Source organism: Heteronotia binoei, chromosome 1 (genome assembly GCF_032191835.1).
Source record: "Heteronotia binoei isolate CCM8104 ecotype False Entrance Well chromosome 1, APGP_CSIRO_Hbin_v1, whole genome shotgun sequence".
Taxonomy (NCBI): domain Eukaryota; kingdom Metazoa; phylum Chordata; class Lepidosauria; order Squamata; family Gekkonidae; genus Heteronotia; species Heteronotia binoei.
In genome coordinates, this window is record NC_083223.1 from 188,893,188 (window position 1) to 188,910,197 (window position 17,010).

At 41.7% G+C, this 17,010-nt stretch overlaps 1 protein-coding gene across 1 annotated transcript in view; it reads right to left on the minus strand.

Annotated features, from left to right (window-relative positions):
• Positions 1 to 17,010, minus strand: part of ALK (ALK receptor tyrosine kinase) — a 908,221-nt gene that overhangs the window by 223,408 nt on the left and 667,803 nt on the right. Inside the window, exons 6-7 of the mRNA XM_060245392.1 lie at positions 16,579 to 16,710; positions 2,679 to 2,813 (exon numbers count right to left, since the gene is read on the minus strand). Coding sequence (XP_060101375.1) covers positions 2,679 to 2,813; positions 16,579 to 16,710 — 267 coding nt within the window. The remainder of the gene's footprint in view (positions 1 to 2,678; positions 2,814 to 16,578; positions 16,711 to 17,010) is intronic.

Sequence of the window (17,010 nt, forward strand, 5' to 3'; positions counted from 1 at the left end):
AAAGCGATACCATCACATCACGTGATCTGGACACTATACTTCTGTTGATACAGCCCAAAATTGCCTTTTTAGCCACCGCATCACATTTTTGACTCATGTTCAGCATATGATCCACTAAGACCCAGTAGATCCTTTTTTGCACATACTATTGCTAAGACAAGTCTCCCCCATCCTATAACCATGCATTGGATTTTTCCTACCTAAATGCAGAACTTTACATTTATCCCTGTTGAAATTCATTTTATTGATTTTAGCCCAGTTTTCCAGTCTGTCATGGTCATCCTGTAACCTATTTCTGTCTTCTTCTGTGTTTGCAACTCCTCCCAATTTAGTATCATCTGCAAATTTAATAAGCATCCCCTCTATTCCTTCATCCAAATCATTGATAAAGATGTTGAACAAAACAGGTCCCAGGACAGATCCTTGAGGCACTCCACTTGGCACTCCTCTCCAAGAGGATGGGGAACCATTTACAAGCACTCTTTGGGTGCGATCTGTCAACCAGTTACAGATCCACCTAACAGTAACAGGATGGAAACCACATTTTACCAACTTGTCAACAAGGATAGTATGTGGAACTTTATCAAAAGCCTTACTGAAATCAAGATAATCGACGTCTACAGTATTCCCCTGATCCAGCAAGATAGTCACTTTCTCAAAAAAAGAGATCAGGTTAGTCTGACATGACTTGTTCTTGAGAAACCCATGCTGGCTCTTAGTAATCACATCCATTCTTTCTAAATGATCCAGGACCGACTGTGTGATGATTTGTTGTAAAACTTTTCCAGGTATAGACATCAAGCTGACGGGTCGGTAGTTACCCAGATTGTCTTTTTTCCCCTTCTTGAAGATGGGGGACAACATTTGCCTGCCTCCAATCTTCCGGCACCTCTCCTGTTCTCCAAGAATTCTCAAAAATAATAGACAGAGGCTCAGAAATTACATCCGCAAGCTCTTTTAGAACCTTGGATGCTTCATCTGGCCCTGAGGACTTAGTTTCATTTAAAGAAACTAGGTATTTGCTGATCCTAGGTTGGAACTTCTTACCCTCCTTATGTGTTCTGTTTTTGCCATGTTGAGCACCGTTTCCCTCAAAAGAGAAGACTGAGGAAAAGTAGAAATTGAGCAGTTCCACCCTCTCCTCATTACCTGTTACAATTTCACTTTCTTGCCCTCACAATGGGCCTACCATGTCCTTGCTCTTTTTCTTACTCTGAACATAAGAAAAGAACCTTTTTTTTTTTTTAGCATCTTTGGCCAGCCTAAGCTTATACTGAGCTTTAGCTTTCCTAACTTTTTCTCTACAAGCACTGGTGATTTGTTTATATTCATCCTTGGTTATAAGGCCCTCCTTCCAATTCCTAAAGGAGTCTTTTTTATTTCTCAAGTCTTTAGAGAACTGTTCATGGAGCCACTTCTGCTTCTTTAGGCTTTTTCCATTTTTTTCTTTTCATAGGAATCGTCTGTGATTGCACTTTCAGTATTTTGCTTTTAAGAAACTCCCACCCCTCCTGAACCCCCCTCCTCCTAAGTATTTCTGACCATGAGATTTAACCCAGCATAGTTTGCCTTTCTGAAGTCCGATATATAAGTCTGACTACGTATAGCTTTTCCCTTCCCTAAGACTGCAAATTCCAAAATCACATCATCACTAATGCCCAGGGTGCCCTATTTCCACTTCTTCAATCAATTCTTCCTTGTTGGTGAGAATCAAATCCAAGATAGCAGATCCCTTTGTTTCCTTCTTCACTTTCTGGAAAAGGAAGTTGTCAGCAAGACAAGTCAGGAATCTATTTGACTTTTCATTTTTAGCAGAGTTGGACTTCCGACAGATGTCCGGGTAATTGAAATCTCCCATGATCACTGCATCCCTTCTCTTGGAGAACTTTGCAATCTGCTGTAGAAGTATCTCATCCAAGTCCTCTGCCTGACTTGGTGGTCTACAGCAGACCCCCACAATAATATCACTGTTATTTTTTACTCCTTTTATTTTTACCCAGAGACTCTCAACTGAGCTGCCATGCTCAGATTCACATATTTCCTCACAAGTATATACCTCCTTCACATATACTACTACGCCTCTGCCATTTCTCATTTGCCTGACCCTTTTAAATAAGTTGTACCCTTGAATCCTAATATTCCAGTTGTGAGTGTCATCCCACCAAGTTTCAGTAAGGCCTATTATGTCATAGTCTCCTTCCTTCATTAGGATTTCCAGTTCCTCCTGTTTGTTTCCCATACTCTGTGCATTAGTGTAGAGACATCGGAATCCATGTTTTATGCATCCCGAGGGTTTAGTTTCCATACAAGCCTGCAAGTTAACATTACCTAACGTATACTCCACTCCTTGCAAATCTTCAGTGTTCTTATCCCCAGTTTCTGGCATCATATGAGGCTTTGAATCCCCCCCCAAAAAAACAAACAAACAAACAAACAAAAAACTCCATGGCAACATTGGTTGCTTCCTCGGAAAACTTTGAAGTGATGTATGGTAGCTCTAGGACTCACTGGAAACTCTGTGGGTTTTATTCTATGGAAATTCTATGGTTTTTCAGTGATCCCTAGAGCTACCCTGCATCACGTCTGGGTTTTTTCTGGAAGTGACATAGCAACACAGCTGATGTCACCCTCAATGCCTTCACCCTGAAACTCACCTGCCAGTTGCCAGGCAACCATACCTTTCAGAAAACAGAAGTGGTTATGCTGTAGATTACCAATTCGCCACAGATGTGTGTCTTGGGATCCTGATAAACTTTGAGTCCAGCCACAATCTCCATCTTCAAAGGAGCAGTAGAAGCCAGAAGGAAGTTTTTCTGCAAGAGGGAGTATCACAGGAACTGATCAGTAACTCTTGGGCACAGGATAAAACATTCCATTAGTTCTCCTTAGTAAATATGTTGTTGGGTTTTTTTCAGTTTTAGCTTCTACCTCGTAGATCAATTTGCCATAGGAAATTAAGAAACCCCTGATAGTTCTGTCCTTTTGTAGAGTATGTAAGATGAACTTTTAAAGGAGTGTCTTTTTGAAAACTGACTTACTATTTTTGGTTTTATGCTATAAATGTTTTATTGTTATGCTACTGTTATTTATTGATGTGGCAGAATGTGCCTGCTTCAGCCCTCAGGCCCTATTCCACTCTGCCCTCCTAGGTGTTTCTCCATACCTGAGGGGGTTTTTCTTTCACTCTCCATAGCCCACCACCACTACCTGACCTGAGTACTGAACTGCCCACTGGGAGGGTCAGGACTCACAGCTTCCCTTCCAAGTTCTGAGGCCTTGCCTCTGTGTCTCCCACTGCTCAGTGGCTGATCACCACAGGGATAGATTACTGCACTGCATGCCCCTGGAGGAATATCCACTTGCCAACTGCCTGCCTTCCCCCCAGTGCTCCTTTTAAAATAGCGTTCCCACGATGGTGGAGGTCTATATAATACAGAGAAATTGCAGAAAGTCACAAAACAACCAGCACATTCCACAGAACAATCAGCACAGTCAACAACCATCTTCCTTATCTTCACACCCCTTCCAACCCTCCCAGCAATTAACACAGAACAATGGTCACATTCAACAGCCAGTTTCCTTATCACTACCCTTCCAGGAAGCCCCACCAAACAATGGGCACATCCACAAACCAATTGCCCTTTCATCACAGCCCCTCCAGCCTATAAATAGCAGCTCTCCAGCAGCCCTGGCCCCACTCAATGCCCAGCAGCCAAGAAGGTCAGAGCGCCTGCTCCGGCTGCAACGCCACTGAGGATGTTCTCCGCAGCTGAGAACGAAACGTCTGGAAGGAAAACTTTCTCCAGTAGAACACGGCACTTGAGCCCGAAAGATTCTACAAACCCTAATGATGTTAACAGCCATGAAAACCTGAAATCTTTGATGAATTCTTTATGCTTTATACTTGTAATTGTTTTCTTAATTTTAAATTTTCTTAATCCTATTGTTTTCTCAATTCTTAATTGTTTTCTTAAATGCACTAAGTTTATCTGTTTTGCCTTTCTATCCATATATTTTAAGCCTTCTGTACGGAGTATAACTTAAGAATGATAAAAGCTTATTCATTCATCTGTATGAGTTTCTGAAAACAATTTGTTGTGTGGGTTATCTAATTGCTTTGCACTTCTGTCTATAAGTTTAAGCCTTCTGTCTAAAGGAGAAACCTGGAGTCTAATAAACTGTTTTGCTCTTCTAAACTTAGAGTCTAATAAAGTTTATCTATAAAGTCTTAAAACGTATTAGTGAGTATGTATTAGCCTTCTGATAACTGCAGGTTGTTTTGGTAACTGCAGGTTTTGGTTTTGGATTTATGAGACTTTTCGAGGCCTCATTCACAGGGAAAGTAGGCATATAGTTGACCTCTATCTCTTCCTTTGAGCTGCCCGCTCTTTGTTATGTAAAACGACTCATTAGCCAGTGGTATTGAAAGCTCACTTACTTGTAGAGTAGAATTGCCATGCTTGGAGTAGAGAAGCAATACATCAAAAGCTTACTGAAAGGAGCGAAAGAATGCAGTTGGGTGTTCACCTTTTTCTGCTGAGTCAGCTATCATGGTGGTGGAGCTTCGGGACATGCAAGAAGAACAGGAGCAGCTGCCACTGTACCCCTAACTTCTCACAAAAGTCCCATGCCCCTCCAGCCACCTGATTCAAAGGTGCCACAGGAGGACGATCTGCAGACACCCCTGAAGTCAGGGTGATGTAACCAGGAAGCCCCCAAAATCACGTCCTTGTGGAGGATGCCACAGATGGATAATGCATGGCAGACAGGGCCATCAGGAGACAGCGTGTTAGGTGGTAGGGTTGCCATCCCCCAGCTCTGGACTGTGCCTCTGATCAGTTGGCCATTGCAGGAGGTTTACACCAGCATCTTAACATCATCACTGGCAATGCTGCAATGTCACTTGCAATGCATGCTGGAAGGGATGTCATTGTATCACTGGGAACATGGAGTTGCTCTGATATTTTTTTGGGGAAAATCTATGGTAAAAAGAACTTCCACTATAGAGGTCTGCCCAAATACCAGAGCACCCCTATGTTGCTGGTGAAGTGATGACTTCTCTTTTGGTGCACACCAGAAGTGTTGTCACCACATTGCTGGTGATAATGCTGAGATGCTGGTGTAGGCTTCCCCACTTCCAGTAAATCTACTTCAGTCCCTGCTGATTGCTAGGGTTGCCTGACAATCCTATCAGGTGCACATGGAGATTGAGGGAGAGTGAATTATTAGTAAGTGTTATGAAAATTCTGCATCCCACTCTTTACCCTTTACCCTGAAAAGTAAGCCAGTATAATTATCATCCCCATCCCCATATAGCAGATGAAGAGCTTGAGGATGAGAGAGATTGCTTTCCAAAAGCTGCCTCATGACTTCAAAGAGAGAAAGACAATGAATATTTCTCCATTGCTAGACTCAGCCTCATTGTTCTACTTAGGATATTTTCAGAAGGCTATAGTTCTCTATGGTTCAACAATAGAAACTGAGTGTACTTTTTAAAGTGGCCAGCTGTGACTGAGGATATAATAAATCAAGATGATAATTAAAATGAGACTTTGTCTTGTTGATCCAACATTTTACTATGGGTGCACAAGTAGGGTTGCCAATCCCCAGGTGGGGGCAGGAGATCCCCCAGTTTGGATTCCCTCCCTCTGCTTCAGGATCATCAGAAAGCAGGAGGTGGAAGGAAATGTCTGCTGGGCATTCCATTATTCCCTATGGAGATGATTCCCATAGGGTATAATGGAGAATTAATTCATGGCTATCTGGGGCTTGAGGGGGGTGGTATTTTGAGGTAGAGGCACAAAATTTGGAGCATAGCATCCAGTGCCTCTCCTCAAAAGACCCTCCAAGTTTCACAAAAATTGGACCAGAGGGTCCAGTTCTATGAGCCCCAAAAGAAGGTGCCCCTATCCTTTATTATTTCCCATGGAGGGAAGGCATGCAAAAGATATGCAGTCCCTTTAAATGGGATAGCCAGAACTCTCTCTGGAGTTCAATTATGCTTGTCACAACCTTGCTCCTGGCTCCACCCCGATGTCTCCTGGCTCCACCCCCAAAGTCCCTAGATATATCTTGAATTGGACTTGGCAACCCAGGCTCTCATGGACCCTCTGCTCATACCACTACATGGGAAGATGGAAGATCTAACCTCACATATACTGACCTGCATAAATCTACATGTGTAAAAGCTGTGTGTGCGCGCACTGGAGCACTGATGAAGCTCTGGTTCAAAATGGCCAGATTCATTATGGCTAATGAATATTATGGTGTCGTTAAAAAGGCTAAGTTTTCACTGCTTTTATTATGTCATTTATAGAAACAAAGTTACTTATACATTTCTGGTCTTGCAACAAACTTGAGGCTGTTTTCTTTAAATCTGCTGTATTTAAAAAGCCAATATGCTAGCAACTTTGAAACTCATATACTTAATTATTATCCTGACATCTTAAGGAAGGTTCCATATAGAAAGTAATATGGATTGTTTAGCTATTGGATTCTTCCACAATCAATACAATATTGTCTAATGTGTGCGGTGTTAAAAGTGAGAACTCTGTTCTCCTTGTTTTCTGCTCTTCACACTCCAGTTCTGGGATATTTAAATGAATATTTACATTTTAGACTGCCCTATCTTTATGGATCAGTGCAAAGCAAGTTTTCAGTATGTTATGCACTTTCACAAGCATGTTTTCTTATTTTCTTCTATTCTATTTTTAATTTTATCAGCAGTGAAGGGGGATTAATCAGGTTACCCAAGAGCATTAAAACTAAAGACTTCTGTGGTAGTCCAGAGATTAACTACTTTATTTGTTTATGCTTAAAGCCTGGCTACCTCAGATGCTCAGGATAAAGCTCAGAGGATGAGTTAGTCCCACATACATTTCATTCTAGTCAAGATATTGTAAATAGCTTAATTTTTGATCACAGTCTATCCTATATGACAAAGAAGGGTAATATGTTTTAACAAACATGACCAGCCCTGCTGTATTAGATTAGTGAGCCACCTAGTCCAGCAGTCTATTTCACACAGTGGCCAACTGGTTGCTGTGGAGGGCTAACAAACAAGGCAGTTTGACATAAGTGGTAAGTGTGTGGACCCTAATCCAAGTTTGATTCCCCACTCATCCACATGCATCTGCTGAATGATCTTTGGTCAGTCACAGTTCTTGAAAGAGCTGCTTTCTCAAGAGCAGTTTCTTAAAAGTGCTCTCTCAGCCCCACCTATCTCACTGGGGTGTCTGTTGTGGAGAGGGGAAGCGAAAGGAGATTGTAAACTGCTCTGAGACTCTGCGTGAAGGGCAGGGTATAAATCCAATCTCCTCCTCCTCCTCCTCCTCCTCCTCCTTTTCTTCATATTTTTCTTGGCTAAGGTCTTCCCTGATGTTGCCCACTAGCACTGAGTTTCAGAAATTTAGTCTCTAAATATGGACATTTCCTTTACTAACCATGGTGTTTCCTATAGACCCCCAACATGGAGTTTGCGTTATTCACTACTGGCACACCATCCACCAGGCTGTCTCTTCCTTTGAGAACGCACGCATAGCTGGTCTTGAGGACAAAAGGAGATTGAGGAAGAATCGCACTGCTACAGCACCAACCCCAAATCAGACTTTTCCCTGCAGCCACTGTGGCCGGATCTGCCTGTCCCGCATTGGTCTTGTCAGCCACCAGCGAGCCTGCAGCAGACGTGGACTACTGCACCCTTCTTAAATCTTCGTTCGCGAAGTCAAGCCGAGAGAGAGAGAGACACTGCATCAACATTTCCACTGAGGTATTGCTGCCTTGACGTGGCAAGAGGTCTTGCGTGGTTCAGTGATGCTGTGGGCTATGCCATGGAGGGCCACTCAAGATGAACAGGCTGCAGCTGAGAACCCAGACAAAATACAATCCACTGGAGAAGGAAATGGCAACCCACTCCAGTATCCTTGCCAAGAAAACCTCATGGACAGTAACAAAATAGCACTGGAAGATGAGCCCCTTAGGTCAGAAGGTGCCCAATATGCTACTGGAGAAGAGTGGAGGGCAAGTCCAAGTAACCACTGAAAGAGTGAAGCAGCTGGGCCAAAGCCAAAAGGATGCTCAGCCATGGATGTGACTGATGGTGAAAGAACAATCCGATGCTGCAAAGAACAATACTGCATTGGAATGTGGAATGTAAGATCTATGAATCAAGGTAAGCTGAATGCAGTCAAACAAGAGATGGCAAGACTGAACATCGACATCTTGGAATCAGTGAACTAAAATGGATGGGAATGGGTGAATTTAACTCAGAGTCCTGTAGAAGAAATGGTGTGGCCTTTATAGTTAACAAGAGAGTGAGGAAGGCAGTAATGGGATACAATCTCAAAAATGACAGAATGATCTCGGTCCGTATTCAAGTCTATGCCCCAACCACTGGCGCAGAAGAGGCTGAAGTGGACCAGTTCTATGAAGATCTACAACACCTTCTAGAACTAACATCAAAAAAAGATGTCCTCCTCATCATAGGGGACTGGAATGCCAAAGTAGGAAGTCAAAAGGTAACCAGAACAACTGACAAGCTTGGCCTTGGAGAACAAAATGAAGCCAGGCAAAGGCTAATAGAGTTCTGTCAAGAGAACAAGCTGGTCATAACGAACACCCTCTTCCAACAACCTAAAAGGCGACTCTACACATGGACATCACCTGATGGGCAACACAGAAATCAGATTGATTATATACTCTGCAGTCAAAGATGGAGAAGCTCTGTACAGTCAGCAAAAACAAGACCTGGAGCTGACTGCAGCTCAGATCATGAACTACTCATTGCAAAATTCAGGCTTAAACTGAAGAAAACTGGGGAAGCCATTAGGCCATTCAGGTTTGACCTGGATCACATACCTTATGATACACAGTGGAAGTGGAGAATAGGTTTTAGGAACTAGAGTTGATAGATTGCCTGAAGAACTATGGATGGAGGTTCACGACATTGTACAGAAGGCAGTAATCAGCACCATCCCAAAGAAAAAGAAATGCAAGAAAACAAAGTGGCTGTCTGATGAGCTTTACAAATAGCTGAGGAAAGGCAAAGGTGAAAAGGAAAAATTCACCTGACTGAATGCAGATTTCCAGAGAACAGCAAGGAGAGATAAGGAGGCCTTCCTGAAGGAACAATGCAAAGCAATAGAGGAAAATAATAGAAAGGGAAGGACAAGAGATATCTTCAAGAAAATTGGAGAAATCAAGGGAACGTTTCATGCAAAGATGGCCATGATAAAGGACAAAAATGGTAGGGACCTAACAGAAGCAGGAAAGATCAGGAAGAGGTGGCAAGAATACACAGAAGAATTATACCAGAAGGATCTCAGTGACCTGGGCAACCACTGCAGTGAAATCGCTGACCTTGAGTTATACATTCCTGGAGTGTGAAGTCAAATGGGCCTTAGAAAGCATTACTAACAACAAAGTGAACGGAGATGATTGTATCCCAGTTGAGGTATTCAAAGTCCTAAAAGACAATACTATCAAAATGATGCACTCATTATGTCAGTTAATTACATCAGTAAACACAACAGTGACCACAGGATTGGAAAAGGTCAGTTTATATTCCAATCCCAAAGAAGGGTAATGCCAAGGAATGTTCAAACTATTGCACAATTGCTCTCATTTCACATGTCCGTAAGGTCATATTAAAGATCCTACAAGCCAGGCTTCAGCAGTATGTAGATCGGGAACTACCAGAAGTTCAAGCTGGGTTTTGAAGAGGTAGAGGAACTAGAGATGAAATTATCAGCATTCGCTGGATTATGGGGAAAGCATGGGAGTACCAGAAAAACGTCTATTTCTGCTTAATTGACTATGCTAAAGCCTTTGATTGTGTGGATCACAACAAACTGTGGCAAGTCCTTAAAGAGATGGGAGTGCCAGACCACCTCACATGTATCCTGAGAAACCTGTATAAGGGTCAAGAAGCAACTATCAGGACGGGATATGGAATAACTGATTGGTTTAGAATTGGAAAAGGAGTTCAACAAGGATATATATTGTCACCCTGCTTATTTAATTTATATACAGAGTACATCATGCGGAATGCCGGCCTGGATGAAGCAGAAGTCGGAGTTAAGATTGCCGGGAAAACATCAACAACCTCAGATATGCAGATGACACCACTCTAATGGCAGAAAGTGAGGAGGACCTAAAGAACCTCTTGTTGAGGGTGAAAGAGGAGAGCACAAAAGTAGGCTTGAAACTCAACATAAAAAAAACTAAGATTATGGCATCTGGCCCCATCACACCTTGGCAAATGGAAGGGGAAAACATGGAAGTAGTGACAGACTTCACTTTTCTGGGATCCAAGATCACTGCAGATGGTTACTGTAGCCATTAAATTAAAAGACGTTTGTTCCTTGGGAGGACAGCTATGGTGAACCTGGCCAGTATAATAAAAAGTAGAGACATCACCCGGCCAACAAAAGTCTGTATAGTCAAAGCGATGGTATTCTCAGTAGCAATGTATGGCTGTGAGAGCTGGACCATAAGGAGGCCGAGCACAGAAGAATAGATGCTTTTGAGACGTGGTGCTGGAGAAGAATCTCGAGAGTCCTTTGGACTGCAAGAAGATCAAATCAGTCAGTCCTAAGGGAAATCAACCCAGACTGTTCCCTGGAAGGTCAGATGCTGAAGCTGAAGCTCAAATACTTTGGCCACCAAATGAGAAGGGAGCACTCCCTGGAAAAGATCCTGATACTAGGAAAGATAGAAGGCAAAAGAAGAAAGGGACAGCAAAAGATGAGATGGCTGGACAGTGTTACTGATGTAACAAACACAAATTCGAGAAGACTTCGGAGGATGGTGGAAGACAGGAGGGCCTGGCATGACTTTGTCCATGGGGTTGCAAAGAGTCGAACTTGACTGTGTGACTGAACAACAACAACATAAATTATAACCCCAATATACCTTTCAGTTTTGGTCTCTGACAGTTCAGAACCCATCAGCATATTTTTTTCCAATATGCATCACCTTATATTATCACCACTGAACTTAATTTGCCACATTGCAGCCCAATCTGGATAGATCCTCCTGTCATTTGTCCTTCACAATCACTTCCTTCCACTGTTTCCTGATGTTTAACAATAAGAGAACTGCTGAGTCTTATTTATGAGTCTTAGGTGAGGTAACTTGTCAAAAGCCTTTTGGAAGTCCAAGTATATAATGTCTGTTGGACTTCCCTTATTCACGTGCTTGTTAACTTGCTCAAATAATTCCAAAAGGTTGTTGAGGCAGGACTTCCTTTAGCAAAAGCCACGCTGATATTCTTTAAGATGGCTTGTTCCTCGATATGTTTAATAACTTTATTTTTAATAACACTTTCTACTTATTTCCCAGGAATAGATGTTAGACTAATGGGCATGAAATTTTCTGGATCCTTTCTGGGGCCCTTTTAAAAGTTGTTGTAACATTTGCTAATCACTGGTTGATTTTACATCTACAGGTTAACAGATCAGCAATCTCACATTTGAGTTCCCTAAGAACTCTTATGCCATCAGAACCTGGAGATCAATGGAAAGGGGGAACAGCCACTTTGGTGTAGTGTAGTGGTTAAGTGTGCAGACTCTTGAGAGCCACTTTGGTGTAGTGGTTAAGTATATGGACTGTTATATGGGAGAACTGGGCTTGATCCCCCACTCCTCCACTTGCACCTGCTGGAATGGCCTTGGATTAGCCATAGCGATTGCTGGAGTTGTCCTTGAAAGGGCAGCTGCTGTGAGAGCCCTCTCAGCCCCATCCACCTCACAAGATGTCTGTTGTGGGGGGAGAAGATATAGGAGATTGTAAGCTGCTCTGAGTCTGATTCAGAGAAAAGGCTGGGGTATAAATCTGCAGTCATCTTCTTATCTGGGAGAACCAGGTTTGATTCCCCACTCCCCCACTTGCACCTACTGGAATGGCCTTGAGTCAGCCATAGCTTTGGTAGAGGTTGTCCTTGAAAGGGCAGCTGCTTTAAGAGCTCTCTTATCCCCACCTACCTCACAGGGTGTCTGTTGTGGGGGGCAAAAGTAAAGAAGATAGTGACTGCTCTGAGACTCTGAGATTCAGAGTATAGGGTGGGATATAAATCCAATATCATCAATATCATCAACATATATTGTAACAAAAATAAACAAAAAACTCTTAAAAGTAAAATGAACCCACAATTTTATACATCTCTAGAGCCTTCTGGGGGGGGAGCCCTTTTTCTGAATTGTGCCCATTTGTGCCACTCCCTCCTGCCACCCCTATATTTCAGGCACTGGAAGAAGTCTGGAGGGTTATGGATTTAGGGGGCTTCCTGCATTGTGCAGGGGGTTGAACTAGATTACCCTGGAGGTTCCTTTCAATTCTATGAGTCTAAGTCTGTCCTGTTTGTCTAAACTTTCCAAAGATGAGGGTTTCTTTTCCTACCCTTTGCTTGTTGCTCAGTGATTCTATCTATGCCATTTTGTTACTGGTTTTATTTTATGTTCCTGTGGGTCTTGTATATACTGCTGTTTTAACTAGTGCTTTCATTGTTGCAGTTCTGTTTCTTTCACTATTGTAATTCATTTTGGAAGGATGTCTGTGTTAAGCAGAAAGTCAGAACTTAATTTTTTTAAAATAAATAAAGTTTCACAGCAAGACAGGAAATGCTGATCCTGTTGCCTTGGCAACAGCCATCATATTTCTCTATTCTTCCAATCACCCTTCTCCCATTCCAAGTGACAGTAATATGAGAATACTGTTTGTTCCCATTGATGTCTTCACCTAGCCAACCCTGACTGACAACAGGGTGCCATTAAAACACTAGGTGGTGCCCAATTAGCTGGGATCGTATAGCTAGCAGATACAAGGCAATGTTTAAAAGAAAGAACAGGAAAGGAATTTTTGGGGGGGGGGGGGGGCGGGGAGTGGATTCCAATAATATTTCAGGCTATCTAATACCCTTAAAAGCACTGCCTGTGAAAAATCAGCACAGTACTAATAATATGGTTTATTTTATTTGTTTTAAAATCTACATAACCTTAAAGAATTAAAAAAGTAACATTCATTTATCACCTCCTGAATTTCAATGTACAAATCAGCAGATTCCAACCCCCACCTTGTGAAAGTTTTGCTTCTCTTTGTCAAGATATGGACTGCAAGAAGTGTCAGAATCAAGTGCATTCAGAATTCTTAAAATAGCTCAGCAGGAACCCCACTTTAATTCACTTCAGTGTCTGGTGTAAACAAGTAAACAGTCAGGGGAAATATCGAAGCAGAAAACACCTTGTCTATAGCCCAGAAAAAAATTGTAAGAAAGCTTATTGTGACAGTAGAAATAGAGATGTATTTAAAGAGCAATTGCTAGCTCTGTGCACCACTTCCTTCTGTCATAAATTCGTCTTTATGAACCTCTGGCTGTCTTGTATTCTGAATGCACAGTCTTCTTTACTTACTGTAATACTTCCTACATATTGCAAGCCAGTGACAGCTATTTATCGCAATTCTTTTGAAATTTTATAGTCTTTAGCATGTTTGTCAGACATTGCCCTGGTTCTTGTTGGTTCATACAGAGCAGACTGTGATTTTCATAATTCATATTAGCAAAGGCTTTGTAAAGGCCTCACAAAAAAAATCTATGGTTATCATTTATGAATTTAGGAGAGTTCTGGGGCTGGCCCAGCAAATTTTTGTGCCCTAGGCAAACTATGACTTTGCAGCTCACATTCAATAGACATTGAGAAGTCTAGAATGAGTGTTTTACTTACTGGGCATTCAAAATGAACAATGTAAAAATAAAAATAGACCAACTCTTCAAAAGCCCTCAGTGTTCCCTCATGGCAACTATAGAAGACCATAGTCAACTGATGTGGAGGTTCTAGAAGCTAGTAAAGGCCAAGTTTCCATTCAAGACAGCAGAGGAAGCTCCACTGACCTTTTCAGTGGCCTTCAAAATCTGGCATCTTAGACAATCATTTGTCCTGACCTGGATAGCTCAGGCTAGCCTGATCTCTTCAGATCTCAGAAGCTAAGGAGGGCTGGTCTGCCCCTGGCTAATATTTGGATAGGAGAACTCCAAGGACTACCAGGATGGTAATGTGGAGGCAGGCAATGGCAAACCACCTCTGAACGTCTCTTGCCTTGAAAACCCTACAGGGTTGATATAAATTAGACTTGATGGCACTTTCCACCACCACAAGCCAATCATTTAGATTTGCCTTGTGGTTGCCTCAACTCTAGGTAATTCACATGTGCATATTATTTATGAATTTATGTTTGATATTTTAAAAGTTGATTTTAATGTTTTGGCTTATTTGTTGCCTTAGTCCCTAAATGAGCAGAAAGATGGCATAAAATGTGTGTGTGGGTGGGAGGGGATCTCAAGTGATGACTTGTAAGAGCAAAAGAGCCATCAGAGATCAAATGCCAAACCACTAGCCTTTTGTACTTGTGAAATGGGTAACTCAAGGTTTCCAAGTCAAACTCTGCCTGAGAACCGGTGATTTATGTTTGGCCTCAAGTTTGTAGTTTTATTAATAGCAAGTGTTTTTTTTAAAAAAAAAATGAAGCTCAAGCAGTGTCGAGACACTGGACTCAAATCTCTGCACTCCCACAATGCTCACTGGTAGATGAGCCTGCCTCTTGTAAAGTCATTGTCATGCAATGAGAAGAGGGAAAAGTCCGTAAGCCATTTACGCAACTACTAGAGGAAGAAAGAATATCCAGCCTGTCCTTTGAATATTCCAAACATGACTCTGCAGATATCACTTCAATTTATAGAACACTTGCAGTACGTCAGTAGAGGAAGAGCTTTGTATTATTATAAAAATGCTCTATTACTATTTCCTTTGTGGATAGTTTTGTACTGGCTCACATCTATCAGCAAAGTGCAAATGAATCAGCTCTCTCTCATCACTGGTTTTCACTCACAAACATGGCCTCCATAGAACTGCCATTGCCTTGTAGTCACCTGTTCGTATTCAATCTCAAACTCACCCTACTCATTTCCTGTTTCAACAAGAGGATATGCCAGGAAAATGCATTCCCTAAAATTAATTCCACTCACTTCTACCCTCCCACACTAAGTGACTGGAACTTGAATCACTATTTTATATGTTGTTTTAGTGGCACAAATCAGCTCTCGTCCTTTCCAGCCTCTCTCTTGCCCTTCTGTTGTGAGAGCTCCTTTTCAGACTTTGAAGTGGTTTCATCTTCAGCCCTTGGACAGACCTCTAGTTGATAAGGGTTATGCTGTTTGGGAAAACCTCTTTCTTTATGGAGAATTTCCATGTAACTTCTCCAGTCCATTAATTCACATAATAGGAAACTCAGCATGCCAGTCTGTCACCTTACACTGAGTAAATAGGCACTGCAGTTTAGTATCCCAGAAACAACTAGACTCAAAACAAACACCTGGAAAAGCCTGGCCCTCAATGTATAACTCATATAAAATGAAGGACTCAACTCAGAGGTAGAACAAAGCAGTAGGCAAGTATCACCTTTAAGACCAACTAAGTTTTATTCAGAATGTAAGCTTTTGTATACATGTACCTTGTTTTTCTAATGGCAAACTAATGTGTGTTTCTTTTAGAACAATGTATCAGAATATTTGGGGGGGGGGGTTGTATTGACATACTCAAATAAGGGATATAGGCTGTTTATCTTATTACATATACTAACCCATCTTCAACTATTTTTTGATGTATTCCTTTTTTTTCTAATGGCAAACTATAATGATGTTATAACCTCTTGAGAAACTATGCCTTCTATTTAAATACAGAACTAACAAAGTCAAAATGATACCCAGATTTATGGCACTTCACACCTACGACATCAATCTGCTTTTTATCACCCTCCACTGTTATTTCAGCCCAGTTCAACACTAACTAACACAGACCTCAATTTGTGATTCTTTTAATCTGCTAAAAACATTTCCATGACTCTACATACCAACACACTGCCCACTTTTTCTATATTAAGGACTGCTTGCCATTCCATTTTTGACTGATGAAGTCTGCTTAGAGCATACGAAAGCTTACATTCTGAATAAAACTGAGTTGGTCTTAAAGGTGTACTTGTCTACTGCTTTGTTCTGTTGCTTCAGAACAACGCGCCTGCCCACTTGGATCTATCACCTCAGATGTAAGGTCTAATGATTTAAAAACAACAGCAACCCTCATTTGGTCTTGCAGCCCATTTCCTAGATGAATGAGGGTCAAACAAAATGGGACAGGGCAGAAATGGGTCTCCAGTTTTCTTTTTTTTGTTTAAAAGGCAGCTATGGAGAATCATATTAGTGAAATGATGCTGTTCCCTCTGCAGTCTCCTGATTCATATCTCCCCCCACACACACACACACACACCTCTGCCAAAGCTTGTTTGTCCATGGATGAAAGTATACAAGAATCCCTATGGTACACATATTTTTTTTTTGAGTGGAAAATAGAAACTTGGGGGTGGGTGATTTAGATGGGAAGAATACCCGAGAGAAAGATGTGTATCGTTTCCATATATACCATGAAGCATTTCAAGTTCCATGTCAGCCTTTTTTTGCTAGTAGGCAGGCAATATTTCCTGATGATCTATGGCAGGGGAATCCCAGGAAACTTCAATTCTGAATGTACTTACTGCACAGCTGTCCCTCATCTTCTCCCTCTTCACAGTCCCTGACGAAGTCACACACCTGTCCCAGCTTGATCACTGTACCATTCTGGCAGCAGAAAGAACTCTGTAATGCCATTTTGGGTGCAGAAGGAGAGCCTACAGAGAAAAGAAACAGAGAGATCCATGCCAGTGTTGCACGGTTCTTCAAACTGTATGCCTAGTTATGTTTGTCTGTTCAAGTCTCCACCAAAGGATCACTCTACTCAGAAAGCTTCAAGGTAGTGAATTGCTTGTGTGATAGGGAACCCACTTACCTTTAATACTGACTGATTCTTCTTCTTATTATTATTATCATCATCATCCGTTTATTTATATTCCACCCATTCCCCATAGGGGCTCAGAGCAGAGCACAAAATGAATAATGAAATCACAATAAAATCAACATAACAATAAAAA